General features: G+C 36.2%; 2 protein-coding genes across 2 annotated transcripts in view; both read left to right on the top strand.

The window, feature by feature from the left end:
• The window catches only part of LOC129924013 (atrial natriuretic peptide receptor 3-like), a 78,570-nt gene extending 67,422 nt beyond the window's left edge, over positions 1 to 11,148 (top strand). Inside the window, exons 2-4 of the mRNA XM_056017603.1 lie at positions 8,452 to 9,132; positions 9,647 to 9,785; positions 10,975 to 11,148. Of these exons, the coding sequence (XP_055873578.1) occupies positions 8,657 to 9,132; positions 9,647 to 9,785; positions 10,975 to 11,148 (789 nt within the window). The 5' untranslated portion in view covers positions 8,452 to 8,656. The remainder of the gene's footprint in view (positions 1 to 8,451; positions 9,133 to 9,646; positions 9,786 to 10,974) is intronic.
• A 759-nt stretch (positions 11,149 to 11,907) lies between these two features.
• The window catches only part of LOC106067685 (atrial natriuretic peptide receptor 1-like), a 486,432-nt gene continuing 470,969 nt past the window's right edge, over positions 11,908 to 27,370 (top strand). Inside the window, exons 1-2 of the mRNA XM_056016970.1 lie at positions 11,908 to 12,037; positions 14,384 to 14,462. Of these exons, the coding sequence (XP_055872945.1) occupies positions 12,011 to 12,037; positions 14,384 to 14,462 (106 nt within the window). The 5' untranslated portion in view covers positions 11,908 to 12,010. The remainder of the gene's footprint in view (positions 12,038 to 14,383; positions 14,463 to 27,370) is intronic.

The raw sequence follows: 27,370 nt of genomic DNA, 5'->3' as shown, positions 1-27,370 counted from the left end.
AGCCTTCGGAAAAATGGCTTCAATTCTCTACTTACAATGGGAGCAACATTCTATCCAGTTTAACCACCGACTTATTTTCTTATCTCTTTTTGGCAACTATTCAATCCTTATATCTCTAGGCGAAGTTTAACAATATTTTATTCGCGGCTCAAATCAAGAATGCTGCCATATTTATTTGTTTGTTTTTTAAACAGCCACACTTTCTTTACAAATCAAATACATTGGTTTATTATCATGCTCCACAAAAAAGTAAAGATCCTTTCACTTTTCCTGTTAGATTATACACTTAGTCCCATTTTATAAACACAATGTTAAAGGTCATGGTACCAATCCATCAGAGAAAAAGTTAGGGCCCTAACGTAGGTAAAAATAACTTTATCAACCCTTTGGAGAGGGGATATTCTACACTTTGTGCCGTCGTTTCTGCGGGCCGGATGGAATAACTTCGCGGGCCGGATGTGGCCCGCGGGCCGTATTTTGGGCATCACTGACATAAACAATTTTGTATTTAGGTGGGACAATAAGTATAACCGCCCAGTAACATTAAATATTAAAGAACACATAGATCTCTTGGTTCTGCTATGATTCCCCAAGATTTATTGTACTTCGGCTTTTATCTCCGACAGTGTGCCAGAGTTCTTTCCCTGCTGTGGTTCCCACTCGCTCCCCTGTCTGTGTATTATCTGGTCATTTGTAGTAAAAAGTCTTATCTTAAGTATCTCTTCTGCTCGCATTGATCAGTTTTCGATTGAATTCGTCTTGTACTGGTACTAGAAATAAGAAAGATACTGAAATTCAAAAATTCTACCATAAAGAAAGACGTTTTTTTTTTAAACTAAGGCTCAATGGCGTAGTTAAGGTGGGGTAGGAGGGGGGAGAATTTGAAAATCCCCCTGGCCTCCACTTGATGGGGGCCCCCTAATAAGAATTTTTACATTAAATTATTAAATACTACGCAAAATGCAGGGGCCCTCTGTGTGTTAATATATTACTATTTTTATTAGTCATATTAATAAATATTGTTATCAAAGAGAGACTTAGCTAGTTTATCTATTTTTTTTACCATTGATAATATGTATATATATATATACATGACTGTACCTTAAAGAACTGAGCGTTATACAATGTTAAGTGGCGCATCTGAATTAGACGAGAAATCACGAGTAAAACGTAAAAATTACTTCAAGAAAAAAACTAACAATTATAGGAAGTGTGTATCCATTAGTTTGGATCAGTCATGGTAAGGTATTTGTAAAAGATACAGACCAAGAACAATATAACTGAGCGATTAATAATATTTTTACCAATTGTTTTGTTTTTAGCGCTATTTCATGCATTCAGCTTTTTCAATACGCTATGATCCTATCACTTATCTAGATTAGTTGGGAAAATGAAAAGGGGGGGGGGGGGGAAGGGGGGTTGAAAGAAAGAAAGGGATATCTGGGTGGCCTTTACCGTATCTTGGATTTTAAAAGCATTTACAAAAAAAAAAAAAGGGGTGGGGGTGGGGACCTGAATACGAACTCATAGCTCACGCCTCCTCGTCAGACGTGCTAACCACTCTGCTAGTGAGGTGCTTATGACCAAAGAAGATTGTATAGATATATTTTGTTTACTACAATTTAAAGCGCCGACTTATATAGGGGACTAACACAGATGATAACACCACTTCAGTCAAGTAAAATTTCTTTCCCTAGTTCGAGAAACAAAACCAAATAATTAATAACCAATATTTAATTAACTATTTTTTTTTTAAATTGATTCTTGTATTTGTCAGGTAACAGAGATTATTGTGCGAAATTTCAGCTTAATCCTAGATGGGTGTCGGAGAAATAACGTGTGCAAACTATTTACCATACAGACAGACACAGTGAGTTGAAAAAAGTTTTGTAAAAATTGTCGCAAAGAAGCAAACGTTTGGCCACTCCTGATCTAACAAAATCACTATAATAGGTCCATCAATGCTACTAGGTGTATGATCACGATACGATATATTCAATAATGCAGTGCATTTGTTATAGAAGCCCAGGTACTTGACAGGTATAGGTCTCCTTATAATGACGACTGTTCTCTATTGGATCATTTGAATAAAATTAAACATTTCGATATCGAAATACAATATAATAAATTCATTAAGACCATGCCAATGTCTGTCACCTCCAACATTAAGAAAACACATTTTGTCACTTGTCTTCTCAATACAGGCTAAGAGATTGCCCAGTCTTGTAGTATACGATTCGGCCTGCAGTCACGATGGCCTCGCCTTCATCCCCTGCACTTCTGCAGGATGTTAGAGTTAGGACCAAATTATTTCTTTTCTAAAAAGAATTTCCCAAACTGTACTTAAACTTAGAACATTCACTCACCTTCACCTATCCCTTAGTCTGTTGGACCGTCTTTCTCCATTCCTCTTTGTCTTTTTGCCTTAGATAGAACGTCTTTCAATGGCAGGCCCGTCCATTCTTTTCTGTTGTCTTCTCATCGCTTTTTCTGGCTGACTCTTCTTCTTTTTCTTGGTACTGTTCCGTGAAGGAAGGTCTTTGCGAGTCCTGAAGACCTTGCAATATGGTCATAGAATTTAGTTTGCGTATTTTGACAGTAGTTAGCGGGTGATCGTGGGGTCCAATCGCTGTACTAATCATGTCACTAATCTCTTCGTTTGTGATGAGTATCTTTGTATGTAACACCATTGACTCACATCTCTCATGAATCTTTCGCAAACAATCTGTGACTTAATGAATAGCTGCTGGCTCTGCTAATTGCAAGACTGAATTAGAATAATGAATTATGAGGGATTTGTTTTTTTTTTCCTCTCGATGATGTAATTATTTCTTTTTTAAAGTATAAGGTTTAATTACATTTGAAATGTAATCATTGCCGGAGAGCTAATGGTATAATAATGTTAGCCTTGGATGGCAATGCAAATATTTCAGCACGGCAAGATTTCATCAAAGTTTTAAGTTCAACATTTTTGTCGTCAACAGTAAACATTTTTTGTTGGCGAATGCCCGGATGTGGTCAAAGAAAGGAATAGAGACATTTGCGTTACAAGGCGTGGATCAAGAAATGTTCAGTATTATATGCCTTTCATTCTGTTAGCTTTATTAATCTAAATTATTAATTTTACTTTTAATTAATTTGTAGAGAACGTGTCTATGCACAGACTTTTAAAGTAATATTTCTAGTTATCAAAGCGGCTTGGCCACCTATCTAGGCATCTCGTGTTCGACACCCGACTCGGAGACAGGCTAACCACTTCAAAACACTGCCAGATACCTGGACCGTAATATAAGAGAGTAGTCTCAGTATGGATCGTATTTGTTGACAAGTAAGCCCAGTAGTTGCCCTATTTATAAAAGCAGTTAAAAAAAAACACTTGACGCTTTGTAATTGTCTTGAAGAAACCATGCCGTCTCTAACGCTTAACTACTGTGACGTAGTGGCCCACTAATTAAAAGTTTCTTTTACTAACACGGGAACCTCGAGTTTAGCCAAAGCTAAAATTTTTAGGCTTATTAAATTAACTGATAACAAACTTAAACACACACATATACATATATAACATGAGTTAATAAGCAATATTATATTCTGTGGCATCTTACGTCTCGAGAGACGATCTTTTCCCTTTGCAACTTCTTGTGTGACTAAAGAGACCAATCCTTGATACACAGCTGCGATCGCAGGTTGGGAATATATAATCACCAGGCGCCGTTGCATTTTCACCCTTCTTTCTGCTTCTGTTGTGTATGGCATCTGCAACCCGAGACCCTTCCTTTCTGCTCTCTCTCCATGTGGATCTATCCAGTGCCACCTCTTCCCAGCTGCTAGAGTCGATTTTGAAGAGCTTCATGTCGCGTTTGCATACATCCGTATAACGTAAAAGTGGGCGACCAGCGGCTCTCCTGCCTTGTATTCGATCGCCATACAGAATGTCCTGTAATAGTATGATGTTAAGTAATATAAAATAATAACACTACTAACTTAAAACCGAAATCTAAAGGGCAAAATAAAACTATTGTTCTCCTCTTCCCCTTTGCAAAAAAATAAAAATAAATATCTGAACACAAACACACATAAAAAATCATGTATATGTTTCATTTTTTTTTTTTTGAAATGCGAATTAAAATGAACATATTTTATAATGTGTCTAAAGCACCTAATGTTTAAAAAATAAATTCAGCGTAAAAACGCCGCTGCTAACATGACCACGGTACTAAAACGCCGCTGCTAACATGACCACGGTACTAAAACGACGTCTCTAAAATGACCACATCACTAAAACGACGTCTCTAAAGTGACCAAGGCAACTATAACGACGTCTCAAAAATGACCACGTCACTAAAACGACGTCTCTAAAATGACCACGACACTAAAACGACGTCTCTAAAGTGACCAAGGCACTAAAACGACGTCTCTAAAATGACCACGTCACTAAAACGACGTCTCTAAAATGACCACGGCACTAAAACGACGTCTCTAAAATGACCACGTCACTAAAACGACGTCTCTAAAATGACCACGGCACTAAAACGACGTCTCTAAAATGACCACGACACTAAAATGACACCATTAAAATAACCACGTCGCCAAAATGACGTCTCTAAAATGACCACGGTGCCAAAAACGGCACCGACGAAGGTCGTTGCCATGACATTCTGCTTCAAACCAGAAATTTTTGATTCTCAAACCTTTTTTCTTATAACCTCCTCGCATGGGCTAGGGAGTATAATATCTTAACTCTGATCCGAAACATGTAAAACATTTTACAGTTAATAAAACTGGTGTTTTTTATAGTCCTACTTAAACTCGTCCGCAGATTGAGAGGCCCTGCGGTAGACTCGTAATGCTCCCATGTCGAGGTGCACCTATCTTGAAAGCTGTTGATTTAAAGAACCTCGTTCGCAACAGTTGTCCCCCAGACAGTAATGACCCTTCCCGAGCTGTGCAGACTTGAGAGTTGGGAATTGTCTGCAGAGATAACGATATGCGCTTCGAGTTCTTTCCATTCCGCCAATAAACAGTTCTATCGTGGGAGTGATTTACATTATTGTGACGTGATATTGCTGAGGTGTTGGATATATCGAACTGGTTCGCGTATAAAGGACGCGCATGTGAAATCGTCAAACATAACAGGTTTGTTAAACCTTCACTTGGGCGTCCTAAATGTCCTGTAATGTTGAACTTCACCTAATTAGTGGCTGAAGGTTTACGAGGGCGGTGTGTGATAAGCGCAAAGGCCAAAACTTAGACTTATTACAAAGCTTATAATCAACTCGCTCTGTCTGTCTGTCTGGTAAACAGTCTGTACACGTTATTTCTCCCACACCCAATTTCAAATGAAGCAGAAAGTGTACACAAATATTTCTTTTACCTGAAAACACAAGAATCAATAAAAAAAAAATTAATCAACTAGTTAATTACTTTTTGGTAATAAATTATTATTTTTGGTATCTCGAAAAAGATAAAGAAATAGTACTTGACTGAAGTGGTGGAAGAAACTGAATTAGTCCCTTTATAGTCACCGATCTAAATTGAAACAAACAATATATAACCCTACAAGCGTCTATACTCATAAGTATCTCATTAGCAGAGTGGTTAGCACGTCGGCCCGAGGAAACGTATGGCACGGCTTCGAATTCAAGTTGTTACCTTTTAATTTTTTATTAAATCTTTTAAAACCTATTACGGTAAAATCAACCCAGATAACCCTCTTTCTAACTTCCCCCCCCCCCCCCCACACACACACTTTCCCACTTGGTCCAGTCATAGCGTAATGAGAAAGCTAAAAGCATGAAACTGCGCTAAACACAAAACAATGGTTAAAAATATTTCTAAAAATATTTCTAATCTCACAAGGTTTATTGTTATTGGTCAAGATCTATAAAAAATTTAATTACATGACTGATCCAAACTAATTTATATAATTACACATCGTATAACTGTGTCTTTTTGTATTAAGTATTTTTTTATATTTTGCTTGCTTAACATCTTTTATTAGTTTGAAGTTCAAAATCAAATTATACTTATTGTCCGGATACTCTATGGCCTTTCCTAGATCGCCTCTGTCCGGAGAGCGCCATAAAGAGTCCAGCCGTAAAAGATTATTTAGTATGATCCAGAGCACAATGGCTCCTATAAATATTGCTTTATTTTCCCTTGTTTCTCTCTGGATAAGTGTATTATCAGATGGCATCGTTTTCTGGTATCCCAGGCTGGGGGGGAGGGGAGAGGAAGGAAAGTACCAGACGAGGTGATCCACTAAATCAGACATTTGCTCGGTTTCTTGTACTAGGGTACCGGTTGACCCGCGCTGACCAAACCAATGTCTTCTATTATGAAGTTTGAGATTTGTTTTACGTATGTTTTCATGTGGTCCCAAACTATAAGAGAATAAAAAAAAATATAAAAAACTTGAGTCATGTATTCGCTTATTAGCTAATAGTTCATAACTATTGCATTTCGGAGAACAAAAATGTACACGCTCTATAAAAGGAACAGCTTAGAAAATGTGATTATGAATGGTAAATAAAGGTGTACAACAATCATAATAATAACGCTTGTCTTCGAGTCCGAAGATTAGTGAGGAGTGCAGTATTTCCCGTGGTGCGCAGCCCCAGCTGTGACCTTCATATTTTGCCACATCTAAGGCAAGCATAACGATAGTCCGCAGGTGGTCGATTTAGATTTCCTTTTCGCCGTCTGCGTTTGTCCTTGGCAACAATTATAGGCCATTTTAAAAAAAGGTACACACTACACTACACACCATGGCTACGCTATGTGACACTTCATACAACTCTAAATATCTAGTATTTTTGTTTTGTTTTTTGTATCCGGTATTGGTGATAAGATTAGTGAATAATTGGACAAAGGTATGAATGAATGAATTAGTGGTTTGATGGATCGACGGATTGAATGGAAGGAAGGACACATGGACGGATATATGTATACATGAATGGATGGATGGGGGAGTTTGCAGTTAGACGGATGAGCGCAAGTATTACTATGTTGACATCAATGCCCTCTACGATAGCGTTCGATAAATAAAGGAGAGAGAGAGAGAGAGAGAGAAAGAGAGAGAGAGAGAGAGAGAGAGAGAGACTATTCGATGCCATTCAATTGGATTATATCTATTTACAGACTACCGTAAAAAGCAATATGTCATAATGTAGGAAACTATTTTGTATATTGACATTGAGGGTCATGGTTTAAACATTACACACACTTTATAGTTATGAGGAGTAATTTTGTTAGGCCATTGTGTTAGTGAGAAGTTGCTTTTAGTAGATTAAGTATATACAAAATACAATAGAAAAACGAAAATCGTGTTCCCTCAAACAATGTAGGTCAGTGATCAATCTGAAACCGCCCCCCCCCCCCAATATAACCCTTCATCAACCCCCCCCCCCCCCCCCATTCCCTCCCCCCCCCCCCCCAAACAAAATCACCGTGCTTTCTGTCACTTAGCCAAAATAATAAGCTCTTCAAAGCGAGACGTCTTTACCCTATATATGTATTATTTACCCCATACATGTATTATTCACCCCATGTATGTATTAGCCCTAGTTTTGTGTCATGCCCTGTTCTGACAGACTTGAATCGAACGTAAAGACATGGTGGGCTTGAGTTGGAGATATTGAGGTCATGGCCGTCATTTGCGCCTGCATGTGTAGATGTAATTCCCTCGCGTCTATCACCAAGGGCATCTATCTCTTTTTGTTCCTTCACAGCAGGTTCGGGTGCTCACTTACCGTTATGACCATTCTCATTTCATTTTTTTAGGGGGAGGGTGGGGGACTGTGACAGAAAGAGTCCTTTAAAAATGGGAGAGGGGAGAGAAAGTTTGCAAATGGAAGGGATAAAAAAACATTTTATAATGATATTGGCACATTCATTCTACAATACAACATCATTATCATTATGTTTCCTTTGAGCTCCTCATGGAACAAATGGCCTTAGTAAAGGCACGCCACTCTCCACGGTCTATTGCTACTTCTTTAATGGCTTCCCAGCTCTTTCCTGTCCTCTCGGCTTCATCTAGTGCACTGCGTTCTTTTTGGTCTTCCTCTACGTCGTGTGCCCTGGGGTTTCACTCTTAGGGCTATCTAGCTCAGTTGTTGGTATCTTTTCTAATACAAATTATATATGCATTTTATTAATACAATTCGCATTATAGTTCTTAATTCCTATCTAGTTTATAGCGCAACATAATTTCACTATGTGAGAGGCGTTAGACTAGCAGTAAAAAAGGAAATGTGATACGAAGAGCGACTACCACGCATTAGGATATTATTTAAAATATAGCTTTGTTCAATTCTATTTAGCTGGCAATTGTCATCGGTTTAGTTTATCGTGAAAATAGGTAGAAATTGATAGTTTTTACACTTTTAAAATAATGTCGTTTGTTTTACCTCACTCCTTCTTCCCTGCGAAATACTTTGTCTTCGGTAATAGTGAAGTGTTCCAGTGAACAATGTGAAACGATGTGTTGGTATTTTTTAAAACAATAAAACAACGTTGACATCTGTTTCGATTGGTAATGACATCGTGTAACAGAGAAATAAATCAATCTTTGCGTCTAGACCTTTCATCCATGCCATGTTCGATTCATTGAGAAGGCGTTAAACATTCTACAAATTTTAGATTAAACGACGCTCTAATGAAAACGATGAACGCGCACTACTTTTTGTGGACTATTTTCTTCGCCATCTGCGCGGAAGTGCAAAACGTTAAGGATACTCTTTCCGGTTCACCGGATGCAGATCTCAAATCCGGAAATGAGTCGCCCACATCGGATCCAGTGTTGGAGAGCGCGTTGATGACGAGGATTGAAGGTAAAAGCGTCTACCTGTACCACCGGAGCTACACCCGGGTGGTGGCCGGTGAGGAGGGGCCACATGGCTGGTGGAATGATGCAGACGAGAATGGGAATGCGGCATTCAATGCGACGTTAGCGAGGCCCCAGCGGCGTGGACTTCCGTCTTCGAATGAGACGACTGTGAAACCAGACATCCGCATAGGCGTCCTCCTCCCCTTCAGCAGAAATATGCAGCATGTGGTGACTAAAGTGGCGCCGATCCTGGAATACGCCGTGGACAAAGTTGCTCTGCAGATGGGGCCATGGGCTTTTAACAGGTTGGTAGAAACACTTTTTTATAGATAGACAAGATAGATTTGATAGTAAGATAAATAGATAGATAGATAGATAGATAGATAGATAGATAGATAGATAGATAGATATAGATATATAGATAGATACATAGATACATAGATAGATAAATAGATAGATACATAGATAGATAGATAGATAGATACATAGATAGATACATAGATAGATACATAGATAGATACATAGATACATAGATGGATATATAGATACATAGATAGATACATAAATATATACATATATAGATTAGATTAGACTAGATTATATTAGATTAGAATGATGGATGGATGGATGGATGGATAGACGAACTTCCTGAAGATATAGTCTAAAAACGTAACTCTTGACTTTTCTATATTCCTTAAACATTTTTGAAAATATACATTTTGACAAAATTTCAATAAGACTTATATTAAGCAACAACATACGTTTGTCCATAAATCTTGTAACCAGAAATATAAATACGATCTTACTTGTATTGTCCAGCTTGACCCTTCTCTACGCTGACTCCATGTGTGACATAGCTGAGGCCATGAACAAGGCCATTCAGCTGGAGGAGAGACTAAAGACAGTGGCCTTCTTTGGACCCGTGTGTGACTATGCCTTCGCCCCAGTGGCTCGACAGGTAAAGCACTTTCTCGGCTGCTTCGTACTTCACGTCTGCTGCTAAACAAACAGAGCGTACTAGAAATTAAAAATGTTCACTAAACCGGAAGATAATTTGTAAACGATATTAATTTTATTTTTGCATTCAAAAATGCGTACAACGTAAGTATCTACTCTTTTGAGGAAACGTCTTTAATTTATGACAATAGTACTAAATACATTGAATCTTAAAAAAAAACAAATGCATGTTTGACCAGCATTGACGAGCAGTGCTTGTAGCAGATTGAATCTACATCTGCGTATTGTTATATTGAATTTTTTTCACTATATAAATCTTTTTTTTCTCTTAAGAATGAGCCGTGATGGCCGAGGGGGTGGGCGAAGGCCTTGGAATAAGTGGTTTAAAGTTCAAATCTACAACTGCGTTTTATTTTATTGAATTATTATCAGTATATAGCCTTTTTTTTTTTTTTTTTTAGAAAAGAACCGTGATGGCCGTGGGGGAGGGCGAAGGCCTTGGAACAAGTGATTTTGAGTTTGAATCTGGGCACCTGACATTCACTGGTTAAGTGAAGAAAATAACTGCGAAGCGTTCGTCGCCCTAGACCCTGTGGTCAAGACACTGAGATCATGAATAGAGTCTTATTAGAAACGTCCCTCAGTAACCAACCCTTTCTACTCGGCTAAAGGATATTTTTATTTGTTTCGTTTTAATTCATGTTACCGAAGAAACTACCTCACGTTTTACTTAAGAAAATGTCAGCGGTGACACACTTCCCAATTTAAAGGAAAACGTTCAAACAGGTTGTGGTTCGCAATCAATCGAGCAGTGTGTATCAAGATCAATATGTTTATGTTTAACTGCCAATTAATGAGGGCCACTATGAAAATAACCGCTATAATAATTTATTACTATAAAATGACCACTATCAAGTAAGCCACAATCCCTATGATATAGACCACTGTTTTTATGACCGCTCAGTTAATGACCACTATGAAAATGAGAAATTTATAATGGCCACTATATCAATGACTACTACTGTAATGACAGCTATGATAATGACAATTATGAAAATGACCACTATGATGATGACTAATATGATACTGACAACAATGAAAACGACCACGTCTTTGATCACCACTGTAATTAAAATTTTTAGGTCTATTAGTATCGCTGATCACCATAAGCGTTTCCATGTTGTTTTCAGGCCAAGTTCTGGAACACGCCCCTTGTGACTGTTGGAGGAACCGCTCTGGATTTTATCTTTTTAAAGACCACAACTTACCCGACCACCACACGAGTCGGCGTCATAAGCATTAACGGAGCATTAGGCGAGTACTTGATCAAACCTTGCATCTGCCTCGTGGGAGGTTTCAATTGAGTTTCTAAGCTGATTTTTTTATTGAGCATTTATACACATACAAAAAATATAAGACAAACAATTAACTTTAATGGACTTCTTAAGGATATGTTTGACTACAACTGTTTCACAAACTCTCTTTTTTTTTTAAAATAGGAAACCTCAGAATTTGCTCTATTCAATTTTAGCTTTATCATCATAGGAATCATTGGGCCTTAGGCCTCTTTTCTTTACCTCCTTTTTGGGCTTTATATGCCTCTTTTATGGGCTTTTTGTTTTTTTAATTTTTAAGTTCTCATAATTCATAAGTATTAAATCATAAACAATTGAAAAGTGATTAACCTAAAAATATAATAATAGTAATAGAAATATTATTTAATAGCAAAGACATACTACTTAACTATTGAAACCATCAGAGACAGATATAGGATACAAGGATCCTCTATGTCAGAGGCCTTTTGCGCACCGCCTTCCAAGTCTAGATCTAAAGTTCTATTATTAGAATATCATAAATTATAGTTGATTTATACATTCGCTTACCCAGGATTTTTGTTTTCAAAAGGGGGATGGATAGGGATGATTTTTTTTTTAAATCTAACAAACATTAGTTATAAAGAGAAAAATTAATCGCATTATAAGTGGTATATAAGAGGTAGTGTCTTTAAAAAAAAAGAAAAAAAAAGTTGATTTTTTTCTTACTGAACAATTTGTGACCATGTTCTGATTTTATTTAATGGAGAGTATCACGTCTGCTCTTCCAGAACTCATCAAGGCTATCAGTGAAATCAGCTACTGGGGTCGCCTCAAGTTCCTGTACAACTCCACAGGCCAAGACGATAAGTCCATCGGGTTCTGTCACTTTGTGGCCGAGTTTTATGACCATATGTTTAGGACGTCACCTATAAACGCGGTAGGTCATCACAAACTTTTATTGCATTCAACGTTTACTAAGTTATTTTCTTTATTACAATGCCGACATTCAAGTCAGAAATTCAAGGCGGAACCTGGGTGGACACGGATATCAAAAACGACTCTAATGATTTTCGCTGGGGCGTAGCTAGGAATTTTCCATAATTTGGGGGCCCGGCGGCTTGACCTCTTGGTAGGGGGGGGGGGGTCCTTCATGTTGCAAAATATTTAATATTTAATGTGGGAGCCCTGGGGATTTTCAAATTCTCCCCCCCCCAACCCCACCTAGCTACGCCACTGGATTTTCCTATGACTCTTTATAAACGTAAGTAAAGTTCCCTTTTCAGAACCATACGGTCTATAGGGCAGATGATGTTAAGGTCATCAGTTACTTTGGCCAACATTTAACGAGCAGGGTGTCAAGTGACCAGCACAACTGCCAACCGCCTCTACTTTTCACAACTAATGTCTGGTATCCATTAGAGATGGGTAGACTCTGGGGGGGGGGGGCCCTAAAAATTCCAAAATTCAAAATCCCAAGCGCTTGACCCCTCAGCCACCTGGCCCCATAAAATGTGTATAGTTGATGTATATTGTTGGAAAAAAATGACTAGCTCGTTGGCCATAATGGGAAACTTTTTTTGACTTTCATAATTTTTTCAAAGTATACAAATTAAAAAAAATAAATATTTTTTTTAACTACATCTAGTTCTAGAATCTAGATCCAACTTTGGTTTTGAAAGAACTATCGCGTATTTTTGAAATGACAATCGCGTTCGGGAATTTCCGAATGTGAGGCTTTATTGATTCAATGACTCAAAGAGTTTAATACCTTTAGGAATAATAAATTATAGTTTTACGCACCGTCTGCTAATGAACATCTAGTTTTGATGACGCAATAAACCTCTTTTCCAATGCAATCTTCATCTATGAAACAAAGAATATTGAATCAATGTTGACATTCTGCTTTTAGAGTTCCACTTGTCATTATCTCCGAACTCGAAGACAAACATTATTAATAGTTGCATAAAAGATATGTTGTATCTAAAAAAATTTTTTTTTTCTGATCTTCTTGTTAGCTTTAATATGAATCAAAACTGTATACGCCACATACTGGGCGTACGCTTGCTAGACTACCTGACACATATCCATATAACCAGGTACTGCTTAAAATCGGCAAAGTGTAGGAGCAATACTTACAGGTTGACAGCTGCGGTGCGTCGACAATTATTCCGTATGGAGCATGAACGTATGCCAAAAGCATTTTTTTTAGGAGCTTAAAGGAAGGAGGCGTAACAGAACACCCCCCCCCCAAACCAAAAAGTTGTTAAGATCAACTCGGCACCATTTCGTCCTCGGTGGAAAGAAGCTGGAAGCAGGTGGCCTCTGAAACATCTGGGAGCTTTCTCAAAGGTTGTGGGACACATATGTCCAAAAGTCTTTAAGACAGGCTCAGAAGAAGATAAAAGAACTTAACGTAGACATCCGGAAGACAATAGCTTTGTCTTCATCAGACGTGCATTTCGCAACTGTGTCAGCGTAGTTACATTAAATACAGCGTTCTGCCTTAAACTTCGGAATCGAAGACAACGCTTGACTCGGTATCGGAACATAGCCAATGTAAAGTAAGTTCTCTTATACAGTTCAAAATAATTTCAATGTAGTATCACTCAATCATTCAGGTGGAAATGAGGCTAGAGAATACTCCTTGAAAACTTCAAGGCGCATACCCATTGTTTGTAAATGTTTTACATGTTTCGGATGTTCCTTCAGAGTTGAAGATAGTTTACTTCCTAGTCCAGACCTCCCGCAGGACGACGTGGGATGGGAGCGGGCAGGGTTTGAACCCTCGACCGTCGATAAATCCGAACGACAGTCCAGCGCGCAAACCGCACGACCATTGACTGGACGAAGAGCAGTAGAATCTACCTGTTAGCAGACGGCTAGATGAATTTACATCTTTGTCTTTTGAATCGGAAATCGCTTAACTTAAACCTAACCCTTATGACGTAACTGTATGACATAATTGTGAAATCCTGCTTAACAATTTGAACTAGGAGATGTCGCAGGAAGCTGTAGCAGACGATCTATTGCTATTTGTAAGAAGTAAATATTGTTCAGCCCGTGCCTAAATCTGCAATTTTTGTTATAAGATGTTTTCTTTAATGTGCTGGGATTGTAGGATACTGTGAAGATCAAAATAATTTTTAAGATGTGTTGATGTTTGATGTTGATTTTTTATTATATTGTATTTAGTTGAGAAATGATCTATGTGGCTGTTTCTGTATGATAGTTTGACCTTTTACACTAATGTAATCATGACTTTTTTTTAAATGTATGTCTCTAGGACTATTACAAAATAGACAGCGGCATTACGATGTCAGTAGGAGACCTGTTGAAGTCAGAGGTGTCAACGGAGTACGCAGGTAAGTACGTAGTCTATTACAATAGGTCTAAAAACTCTAATAGTGAGTGCTGAAACGAAGCGATGTGAGCCTCGTTCTGAGTGTGATACTCTCGTCCATTGGTTTAGTGCCGTGACGTAAACTAACCGTGATCCCCCCCCACCCCCCCCTACTGTATGTAACATTATAATTACAAATAAACACAATTGAAAAATATGTCTTATTGTTGCTTTGTTGTTTGTGTTTATACATCTTACTTTAATGTGTGCAACTTATTGAATTCTGGAAATGTATGACCAAATATTGTTGTTTTTTTAACTCGTGATAAAGTTATATTATAATTGTCTTACCTTTTCTTATGAATTTAAGATGTTCAATCAAAGGAAAAAATATTTACGCGTGCATATGTCCTAACTTATGGTATGTGATCGTATCTTTGTGTTAGTCTGATGATTTTATAAGGTTGTTTAAATTATTATTTTTTTTTTTTTGTTATTTGTTAAGTTATGGCTCAATTGTATGTATGAATTGGTGTGGCTTTTACTTTTTAGTCTTTTGTCCCGAACTGTTTCTAAATATCTAATATCGGTCTAATCACTAACCAAGGTTATATACCAATTTTGTTTTATTGTACTTTTGTGGTGCATATAGAAATTATGACACATAACAACATACACACTTGAATACTACATAACTCTGTGTACTCGATGACAGATGACAGGTGACATATGACAGGATTTGTTCGATTAGTAACAATAATATTTATGTTGACAAAACAGTACTTAAGTACTTACATGTTGTGTTTTATCTTGTTTCTTTTGGTTTTTATTTATGAGTATCTTATAAACATTTATTGGCATAAATGTGCTATGTGAATATCTTCAGCTTTAAAGGGCACATGACATCAGAGACTTTATACTGCCCGATGACACCCTCATTAAGTGTTATAATGGATTTGAAAGGTCTGAATGAAGGAATTATATAAAAGTTCAAAGAAAAACACATGTAAACAAAAAAAGGCAAGGTTTTGATAACTCACATCGCGATGTATTGTAGGAGATAAGCTTACTTGCACTTGCTATGACTCAGATCTTCCCTTGCTGTTAGGCAGGTATGACTGCAAGCTCTTTCCTCAGAGATCCACAGCCTCTTTCCTTCTAGTGTATACGGTTTTTATGTCTTCTAAGAATTTGGAGGCCTTGTTAGACGTGGGACGCCATGTTAGAAGTGGGCGGCCTTGTTTTTGCTTTCCTCTATTAGGCTCCAATGCAATGGCTGTCTTTATTTTAATTTTATAATTTAAGTGCCTGGGGCTTACAAAAAAATGTCTCTCAGTGGTTTTTCAAACATATTCACAGACAGGTGAGCAAAAAACAACTAAAATCTCAAATATCTATAGGAGATTGTGCTATTTATAATTTCCATTAGGATTTTTTTTCTTAATATATGTTATCATTTTTCTGTTTATGTCTGAGTGTGTGTATGTGTGTGTGTGTGTCCGTGTATCAGCAGTTTTAAAAGGTAATGGAACAATTTTCTATTTCTACTCTTTGAGATACAAGTTACAAGCCCCCCACCCCTCAAGGCAATAGAAGACAATGCGTCATTGAAATGTATTTTAGAGTTGCTGCTGTATTCGTTTATGTGAAAGGTTTTAAACCCTGATTATGATAAAATAAAACCTTTTAAAAACACATTTTTTTCGAACACCCTTTTCCGATACCTTTATCTCATGGTTTAAATGGGAATGTGTTTCATTGCTAACTCTACCGCATAGATCCAGGGGGAAAAAAGACTTCACCACAGTACATCTCCTCTCTCTCCCCTTTACTTTGAAGTTACCTGAGACCCTAGACACAACGCTGGCCTTTTGATATCTTATAGGTCTGAATCTTCAGCTGATGGCTTCTGGGATTTTTTGTATTGTATTGATTTTTTTTTATGATATATTAAAAATCAAACAACGTATTTTTATAAATTTTATATCAACTCACTCTGTCTGTCTGTCTGTCTGTCAACGTTATTTCTCCCACAACCAAACTCGGATCAAGTTGAAATTTCGCACAATTATTTTTTGTACTTTAAAATAGACACAAATCAATAAAACAAAAAATAATTAATTAATAAACTGTTGATACGTGTGTGTAGTCGCTGAATGAACTCTTTATAGTTGTCTGTTGTATTTATGTGTATTTTTCTGTTGTGTTGTCTTTATATGAGAAAAGAGTCCTTGTAATCACAACAAATTTCTGTAAGGATCAATAAAGCAGTCTTAGTCTTATTTTGTTTATTATCGAACAAGGGAAAGATATCGTACTTGACAGATGCGTTGGTATAATTTGAATAGGTTCCCTCTATGAGGCTTCAACCTTGAGTGAACTAGTCTCTTTTTTAAAATAAATATATTACGGTAACATTTACAGGAAACCACCTTCTTTCACCTCATCTTTTCCCAACTTGTCCAGATAAGATCATTGCGCGTTTAGAATGCTTAAAGCATGAAGTTGCGCTAAATAAAAACAATTGGTAAAGACTATTTTGAATCGCACAGATAGACTAAAATCTCCGGACAGAATTTTGAAGTCCTTCTCTTGCTCCTACAGCGTTCCTTTAAAATCTAGTCTTTCAGTTTAACTCTTTCTCTCCTAACTGACGATACCAACGTTGATTCCACCAGAATGTGGTAAATAATTACGGAGAGAAAGAGTTAACAGGTCTAGATTTGAATGGACCTCATTCACCAATCGTAAACAAATAACATTTAGCCACGTGGTTCTCTATCGCTTCTATACAAATTACGTAATACACAATGTCCCGTGAGAGTTTTTTTTCCATTGTTTTTATCAATATTATCAACGTGGCTAAATGTTGTTTGTTTACGATTGGTGAATGAGGTCCATTAGCAATATATGTAAATCGGCAAAGAAAAAAAAAGTTCCCTTTCAGACCTTGTGGCAGATGATGTAAAGCGTCTTTGCTTTTCCCCATCGAATGTCAGGTACCCATTAGAGCTGGGTGAACTTAGAGGCGCTCAAGGAACGCGAAATTAAAAATCCCAGCCTTCATCAGGATTCGAACCCGGTACCACCGGTTGAAAGCCAAGCTCTTTACCGCTCAGCCACTGCGCCTTCACAAATTGACTGAGTAGGTGTAAACAAATGGATGTAGGCAACTTGGCATTAAAGATTATGGTATAATAAATGTACTTAAACTTTGCCCTATTTATTTATTTATTAGCGGCCCCCGAAAGGGGAAAAGACGCTATTAGTTTTGTGCGAAATGTCTGTCCGTCTGTCCGTCTGTCCGTCCGTCCCGTTTAGATCTCGTAAACTAGAAAAGATATTGAAAATCCGACATCACAATATTTTAGACCATTCAAAGTTCTGATGCAACGGCTACTTTTTTTTTTTTCTGAAAGCGAAAAATCTAATTTTTAAAATCAGTTATGCAAGCAGTTTTTTAAAGAGAAAAAGCTAATTAGTATGCATTATAATTTATACCTAATTTAAAATGAATAGTAATCTTATATATGTCATTTTTCTGAACATTTTTTTTTATTGCGGAAATTTTTTTTTTTTTTTTTTTTGAGGATTCGAATAAGAGATTGAGCCTTTTCAAAACAATTAGATCAATTATAAGACATCAGTTAGGCCAGGGGAGGCGCGGTGGCTGAGCGGTAAAGCGCTTCGCTTTCGAACCGGGGGTCCCGGGTTCGAATCCTGGTGAAGACTGGGATTTTTAACTTTGGAATCTTTGGGCGCCTCTGAGTCCACTCAGCTCTAATGGGTACCTGACATTAGTTTGGGGAAAAGTATAGTCGGTTGGTCGTTATGCTGGCTACATGACACCCTCGCTAACCGTAGGCCACAAAAACAGATGAACTTTACATCATCTGCCCTATAGACCACAAGGTCTAAAAGGGGAACTAGTTAGGCCAGGTTCACATCTAACTTTACATTCACTTGCACCTATCCTTTGATCTGCGGGACCGTTGGGGCACTACACAAGATCTGTTAACCTTCTTTCTCCATTCTTATCTCTCATTTGTCTTTGATATAATTTCATTCGGATGTTCTTTCTCAACATATTGAAGCCTGCCTGGATGGACCTCTTCGGGGGCCGAATTTGAGTTGTGTTTCCACACAAACTGTCTTTTGTAACCTTGTTTATTTATGTATACGTTGATTTTTTAAATTTTTTTGTGTAAAGGACATCAGTCAACAGTCGTAAACAAACAACATTGAGTCACTTCCCTCTATCTAGTAACAGTTTGTTTCTTTTTGTTGTTTTATCAATATTATCACGTGATCGTTTGTTTTTGTGAATGAGGTGCATTCTAAACGATTGTGTCATAGTTTTTTGGTGTTTTTTTTATGTCTTTGTGCAAATTTTTTTTTAAAGTTATAATTTGTAGAAAAGGTAACTTTAAAAAATAATATGAGAGCATCCTTATACAGGGGAGATAATACAAAAAACTATAAAGCTTCTAAAATGCCGAATCACCTCCCCTGATTCAATTTATCGTTGTCTTAATTTTCCGGTCTTGTCCCTTATTCTCTTTTGGGTCGTAAAAGCTGCCATTTGCATGAATCATTAGCCAGGCGTTATCTTCGTCTGGACATGTCTTGTCTGTCCCATGGCAGATGTTATGTTAATAACCTGGCCTGTCCATTCATGTCCACCACTACGGATGCCTCTACGTGGATTGCGTATGTGCGTGTTGACAAGACACGAGAGTAAAAGGAGTGGAGAAGGAGGACTTTGTGGATCACAGAGACAATATAAATCTAGAACAGCGGTTTTCAGGTTTTGGGTCGCGACCCACTTTTGGGTCGTATAAAATATTGTCAGTGGTCACCCAAAACTATCGAAAATATTTTTTTTCTATTTTTTTTTGAGTAAATCTTTAATTTGTCATAACGTTTTTTCATTGGTATTGTCACAGTATCTTAAAGTGTTAAATATATCACAGGTTGTTCTTGTGATACTGTGATGCCGGGGATTCTTATGTAGATATTGATATTAGGTCTAAATATCTTTAGAGATTTAAATAATGAAGATTCTTTACTTCAAATTATAGGATTACAATTCATGAACTAGGAATCACACACAATATACAAAATGTACAAATGAAACTGTATCATAGAATATCTTCTTTCAAGCTTATTAACAAATAAATTCAAACAAATATATTCATTCTTCAACTTAAAATATATGCGACTTGTCTGTTTAAGTTTCTTCTGTTAACTTACTCTTCAAAACCCGCAAAAAATCCATCCCATAATTCTCAGGCAAACCCATGCTGAAATCACGTTACCAGATCACGTCAGAGCTCTTCCCGTCTTCGAATTTACTAGGAAAACAAATGGAACTAATCACTAAGTTTACCTCCGGGAAAAGTTAAATTTAGATGCAGCTAGACTGCTACGTGACAGGTTTTTACTGTTTTACAAAGTCAGTTTACTCTGTCTGTCTAGTACAATGTTTTTACACATTATATCTCCATCCCATTCTCCCATTGATCTATCAAAAATTATATATATATATATATTTTGATTAATATTGTAAAAGGGAAATAAATTCTACAGTATTTAGAGATATGTTTTCAATAGATGTTTTCTTTCCCTTAGATAAGCTTTGTTTTTGTTTTTTAAGGTATTTAATGGATAAATCTTGCGGATGACTACTTCAAAATGATATGAACGATTTTTATTTTCAAAACATAAATAATTTTAAATAACTGTAAATAAAACTACGAGGCGAAACCGTTACATTGAGGGACCATATATGTTATACCTATGTTAGAGTAGTTGACTGGCACGCTCCATTAAGACTTCATCGTTGTAGAGTCCATGTTGTTGAGTGTACTTACGGCATAAGGCAGTAAATATATACGTGTTTTTCCATCTTATATGTATATGTATATATTTGAGTTTACGGTGGGTAAGGTCCTAAGCTGATACACCGCCGTAAATCTGGAGCTGTATATATATATATATATATATATATATATATATATATATATATATATATATATATATATATATTGGTACGATCTCTCCTAATCAGGCCTTCTGCAAACACTGCCCAACAACACAACACATCTAAAACAACAAGAGCTTCAATAAACAAGGTGGCGGTTTATTTAAAATTACATCAACAACAGCCAATAAACACAACTGCCTACACTAACTTCAAATGCTTTGCTACACTACAGAACTGCCTAACTAAACACCACAAGTCTCTCTAGCTTGTACAGCTACATTTTCGAGGACTCACTTCATAGCACACAGTCCTTACTGCTTGCTGTCCTGGACTCTACTGTCCTTTCTAACACACTGTCTCTCGTCTGTAAAGGCTTAGTGGTCACATGACCATAACATTGGTCATATCGCGGGCATTAGCAGTAATGTCCCTTGTTCAACAGCCATTGTCCTGTGTGATTGGCCTGAATCATGTGTATCAGTAGGCCGAACACACATTAACCCTTTCAGTCCGCCATTAGGGTTATAACAATATATATATATATATATATATATATATATATATATATATATGCATATATATATATATATATATATATATATATATATATACATATATGCATATTTTAAATATATATATATATATATATATATATATATATATGCATATTTTAAATACCAAATTTCATATGTATATGTACGAGCATGCTACCAGAGAGAGAGAGAGAGAGTAAGAAAGACAATACAAAGAGGAATAATTCTTTAGCGCGGGTACTCCTTAATATCAAATATTAATTCCTGGATTATTTCCCCTGCGTAATAAACATATTTAACAAAAAAAAAAAAAAATTTCTTTAGGTACTTATTCACAAAAGAGACTACACCAAGCGCACTGAAAACTCTTGAAGGTATTTTAGCAGCGCTAGTTATTTTTTAATGTAGCCTTTATTTATTTATTTTTTAACTGATAATGTCAGAATATGGGATAGATATTTGATAAACATTAAGACGAAAGGGAGAAAACGCGCTTAAATACAATCTATCGAGGTTTCTTTCCCTTTGATTCAAGGATTCACCATTTCGAGTTTCGTATTTCCTTTGTCAATCTAGTCATGCATGTTAATCTACGATTTAAACTCGACCAAGTCATTGGTTTTCCTGGCTGATTCAGGCAACCCATTTCAAGCCACAATAGCACTAGAGAAGAAATAGCATTTATATAAGTCTCTTTGTGTCTTTCTAAGTATTTTATTAGGTTTTGTTTTTGTATTTGAAGATTATGGTTTAGTGTTTTACTTTACTTTTGAGTCTTTTAGCCTGAAAAGTCTCTACATTTTTAATGATTTTACTAAAGGTGCTACTCTAATTCAGTGTGAATATTCGTTTGTTATGAATCTCAGTGCTCCATATTGTGTCTGTACAACCTTCTTATTGTTTTACAAAGCTTATATCAACACACTCTGTATGTCTGTCTTGTCAAAAGTTTGTACACGTTATTTCTCCGACACCCAATCTCGGATCAAGCTGAAATTTTAAACAATTATTAATTATATCTAACAAAACATGAATCAATTTAAAAAGTAACCAATTAGTCAATTATTATCGGAACTTTTTAAAAAATCTGAATAAAGGAAATGACTCTACATTTTTGAAAGATATATTAATAAGTGCGGAGTTTTTTCACTTAGATATACTTCTTTTTTTTTTTTTAAAGGATTTTTATATTATGGCTGTTAGTTTGCGCTACTTTGTACAGTGGTAAAGGCAAAAGTTAGCTCTAGTAATGCTATTTCTATTCTGTCTCCGTATCACAATCTTCGCTTACTGTACTTCTCATATAGGTCAAATGGTCCGTATCGAGAGTATAGGGATATAACCAGAGAGACAAGAGCAAAGTCAAAAACCAATAGACAAGTATAGAGACAGAGAAAATAGAGAGAGAGAAGGGGTCGGAGAGATATTGAGACAGAGAGAACAAAACACACACACACACAGAGTAAGAGAGAAAGTGAAAGTTCTGAAAATGGTAAATGATCAATTACGCTGCAATATGTAGAGACAGATAGTAGAGAAAAGTTCCTGAGGAAAACAAATACATATAGAAGATTCTGGATCGGAATTTAAAAGTAAAGAAAGAAAACAAAGCCAACAAAATAAAACTGTCCCTAACAAAGAAAGATGTTGTTTTTTTTTGTCCATAAATGCATACATTCAAGAAACACATATTTAAAGCACGCATCGTTTCTCATAATAAACATATCCGTCTCCACACAGGCACGCACAATCTCAGACACACACGAGGAAGTATCACTCAATATCAATCACACACATTACAACACGTGGCTTTCATTCTTTCAGTGCCAGGAAACGAAATTTCGGTGGAACAGAAAGAGAAAGCTGAGCCTAAATAGCCCCATTATATCAGCCCCGGGAACCCGGCAAGGACCTTAACTCTTGCGCCCGTGATTTGAAATGCAACGAGAGTTTTGTAACTTGATTATTGACACTGCAGCAAAACGGAAGAGGTTTTGTTGTCGATCATCCGGTAGATGGCGCACAGAGCTGGGGGACATTTTGGAGAAATTCTCGCTCACAAAGTGCTGAAGTGGTCTGATTAAGTCTGCATATCTTTATTCTTAGATCTAGATCCCAACCTATGCAATGTCAGACAGACTAATCACAAATCTTAAAGACAGGACTACATAAGACCAGTGTACGTAGGATTTAATTTGATTGAACAGGATATCTAAATTACAAAAGTATGGCTGTCTTTGACGTGTGGTTTGCGCGTTGGACTGCCGTTTGGATCTATCGATGGTCCCGGGTTCAAACCCTGCCCGCTCCAATTCCGCGTCGTCCTGCGGGAGGTTTGGACTAGAAAGTATAAACTATCTTCAACTCTGAAGGAACATCCGAAACATGTAAACATTTTGCAAACAAACAAAACATATCCATATGAATGGTATTGAAAATCTTTTAATCAATACATCACCTCAAAAAGGATGCCAGTTTGCACAATGCTTTTTGTGGAGTGGTGTAGGTTCCAAGACTGCTGACGTGTACTGTAATGGTACTGTATCCCCATTTGGCTCTGAAAAGAAGAACATAATAGCTTATCTTAAATGTAGAATAATGGCCCTTGTCTCACCTTGGACTTTCTGCCATATATGAAAACAACTAAATCTAGATTTATGACATCCGTAAATACAACAGGTCTTCTGAATTAGTAAACAGTAAAGCTTTTAGATACTAAACACTATTAGACATCTAGAGCTCTAGAAGGGACTATATGTCATCTAAATTAGACATCTAGAGCTCTAGAAGGGACTATATGTCATCTAAATTGCTAAACAGTACACCTAGATGTCATCTAAAGTAATAAACAGTATAATCCATCTAAGCAGCTTAACAGTAGACCTACAAGTCATCTAAAGTACTATACAATAAAGTAAAATAAAAAGTAAAGTTTCCGTTTCAGACCTTGCGGACTATAGGGCAGATAATGTAAAGGTCATCTGATTCTGTAGTAGACGAGGGTGTCATGTGGCCAGCTCAACGACAAACCGCCTTTACTTTCCCTAACTAGTGTCAGGTACCCATTAGTGCTTATTGGACTCAGAGGCACCCAAAGATCCCGGAATAAAAAATCCTAGTCTTTAACAGGATTCGAACCCGGGACTTACCGCTCAGCCTAGCTGAGTACATCCTATTTAAACATATCTAAACAGCTAACCAGTAGACCTTTTAGTTATCTACAGTAGTAAAACAGTACACCTATAGGTTATCTAAAGATATAAATACTCTAATTTACTAAAGAGTATAGTTTATGTTAAGTGCTAAACAGTGTAGGTCATCTAAAGTGCTAAAATCTAGACCTATTGCTTTTCTTAAGTGCTAACAGTATAAGTATTCTTAAGTGCTAAACTGTAAATATCATCTAAAGGGCTAAATCTTATCTTATCTTATAAATTACAGACGTTACTTCAAAAAAAGAATACGCATTTCATGTATCAATCTAGTCATGTATGTTAATCAATGACTTAAACTCTGCTAAGTCGTTGGATTCCGTGGCTAGGTATAGCGACCGATTCCATTCTTTAATGGAACTAGGAAAGAAGGAGCACCTGTACGAATTTGTTCTAGCGTATGGGAATAAGAAATGTGCCTTTTTTGTGTCTGAGTATTTCATTAGGTTTTGTTTTTCTATTTGTAGGTTATGGTTCAATGTTTTATTTTATTTACTTTATTTTTTACCCTTCTGTCCTGAAGTGTCTCTTTGTTTTGTGATTTTAACTATAGGTGTTACTCTAATCGAATTGGAATATTCGTTTGTTATAAATCTCACTGCTCTATTTTGTATTTATTCTAGTTTCTTTGTGTTTTCATGAGTTGATGGATCACGTAGAAGATGCATATTCTAATATGGTAAACCAGTAACACAGACTTAAAACGAGAAAATACATAGGTGTTATAATAAATGAAAAACTGTCATGGAATCCACATATTGATGAAACTATAAAAAAAAATCAAACAAAGCATTAAGGTTTATTAAAAGAAATGTCTATAAATCAAATAAGAACATAAAACTAAAATGTTATTTAACCTTGGTTAGGCAAATTATAGAATATGTATCCTCTGTTTGGGATCCCTCAACTCAAGAAAACATTAAGAAACTGGAACAGACATAAAATAGAGCTGTGAAATTCATAACAAACGAATATTCACATTTGATTAGAGTAATACTATTAGTAAAATCACTAAATTTAGAAAGCCTTCAGGACAGAAGACCCAAAAGTAAAGTAGCAATTATAATAAGACACTGAACCATAATCTTCAAATAAAAAAAACAAAAATTTAATAAAATACTCAGAAAGACACAAAATAAAGGCACATTCCTCTTTCCATATGCTAGGACAAATTTGTACAAATACTTCTTCTTCCCTAGTGCTATTAGAGCATGGAATGGGTTGCCTGAGCTGAGCTTGTCAGGAAAACCAGTAACATGGCAGAATTTAAGTCATTGGTTAGTATGCATGACTGAATGCATGACGCGTAGGACGTAATCATCCTCTTTTTTTTAAGTAACGTCTGTATTATATAAGATAAGATAAGATAATATTGGCCTAATTAAGGTTAAATAGCATTTTAGTTTATTTTTTTGTCTGCTTTGTAATTTTTTTTTTAAATTAACCCTAATATTTTACTTGATTTTTTAATAATTTCGTCAATATGGTGATTTCATAACTTTTCATTTTCTATTACACCTAGATATTTTGATTTTTTTTTTGTCTATGTAACTAGCCTACCATTAATAAAATCAGTAATTTTAATTTGTTTTATTTATTTATTTTTTGTTGCTCTTAATAATAACAGGCGTTTTTCAGGGTGGAAAGACATGCTCCAATTTGATTTCCATTTCTGTATATTAGAATAAAAGTAATATTTTATATTGTTCACACAAGAAGTTATTGAAGTTATTAATACTAGTTTTTACAAGTTAAAATAGAATAAGCCTACAGTGGTTTAGTTGTTTAGCAGCCGTTAGGTGTCATAAATGAACAAAACACTTGTGTTTATACGTATATGAAATACCCAAAAAAGAGGCACATAAAAGAGGCAAAAGCCCAAGGATTCCTAGGATGTAAACAGCTCGACAACTGAAGTCAAAAGCTGAGGTATCCTAAAAAAAAAAATTATACGTATAGATCATCTATTTGTGATGGCTTTAACTCTTTCACTCCGTAATTATTTACCACATTCTGGTGTGGACTCAACGCTGGGTTAGGAGAGAAAGAGTTAATGTTGTTTTTAAATGTAAGTTAAGTTATCAATGTTTCACCATGCATTTTTTGCTATCAAATTGCCAACTTGAGAAAATCTAGAAAGTGGCCATTATGTTGTATTCTTTTGTATTGGGATCTGTAAAATAAAGAAAATAAAAAAAATTAGAATCGACAACACCACAATTTTATCTACAAACAAGAACGTATAGGGATGTCTATTATACTATCATATACGATAAGGCCACATGATTAATCATTGTAATTTAATTTAGCCCTGTTTTGCACTTGTTTATTTACTTATATAATGTTGGACTTTTTTTTTTTTTACCCTTGTGATAAATGTGTGCTTATAAAATGGTGTAGTCAAGGGGACGTAAGCGTTCATTTCTCATAGATGAAGTTGTTCTCACCCTTCACCCTGCACTGGTTATCGTCTCCTGTTTGATCGTTACAGGGGGGACGATTAATTGCTAATTTTTTTTCCATTCTCCTCATATTGTTTGTTTGTTTCCCAATCTCTTGTCCTTGACCTTGATTTTTCCTGCGGCCTTCAAACTCTGCAAGTACTCACGTGTTAAAATGATTATATCAAGTCTCCCTGCTCCGTTTTTTTATTTTCTAACTCTGAATCGTGACTTGTGAAATTGAGTATTTAATCTAAAAAAAAACAACATTGAAATTTAACTCTTTTGTCCTATTGTCCTTTTTTTTTTTTAAATAAAAGTTTGAGTTTTCATCCTGAAATGCGTTCATTTTGCTGTACATTTGTAAGTATTGAAACTCAACTTACTCTAAGACTACATGGGTTTAAAACTTTTTGGACAAACAAAAAAACACACATCATTCTCGAGCCTGTAGTATTTATGGCCTTATACTAACAAACGTTATACGTACATCCACTAATGGTTCTGCGGCGAGGTGGTCGAGTGTTAAAGCACATGGCTTTCGAACTGACTGGTCTAGTGTTCGAATCGATTTGAAGATTTGGATTTTAAACATCGGAATGCCTTGTGGTACCTGACTTACGATGCGGAAGTAAAAGCGGTATGTCGTTGTGCTGGCCACATGAACACACTGGTTAACCCTCAGTTATTGAAAGAGATGATATTGTTGTAAACTTGTTCCCCCCCCCCCGACTGACCATTTATTTCTCACGTGAGAA

This window comes from Biomphalaria glabrata, chromosome 18 (assembly GCF_947242115.1).
Source record: "Biomphalaria glabrata chromosome 18, xgBioGlab47.1, whole genome shotgun sequence".
In the NCBI taxonomy this organism is placed as follows: domain Eukaryota; kingdom Metazoa; phylum Mollusca; class Gastropoda; family Planorbidae; genus Biomphalaria; species Biomphalaria glabrata.
Note: the sequence above shows the minus strand (reverse complement) of the source record. Positions and strands in the feature narration are given on the sequence as shown.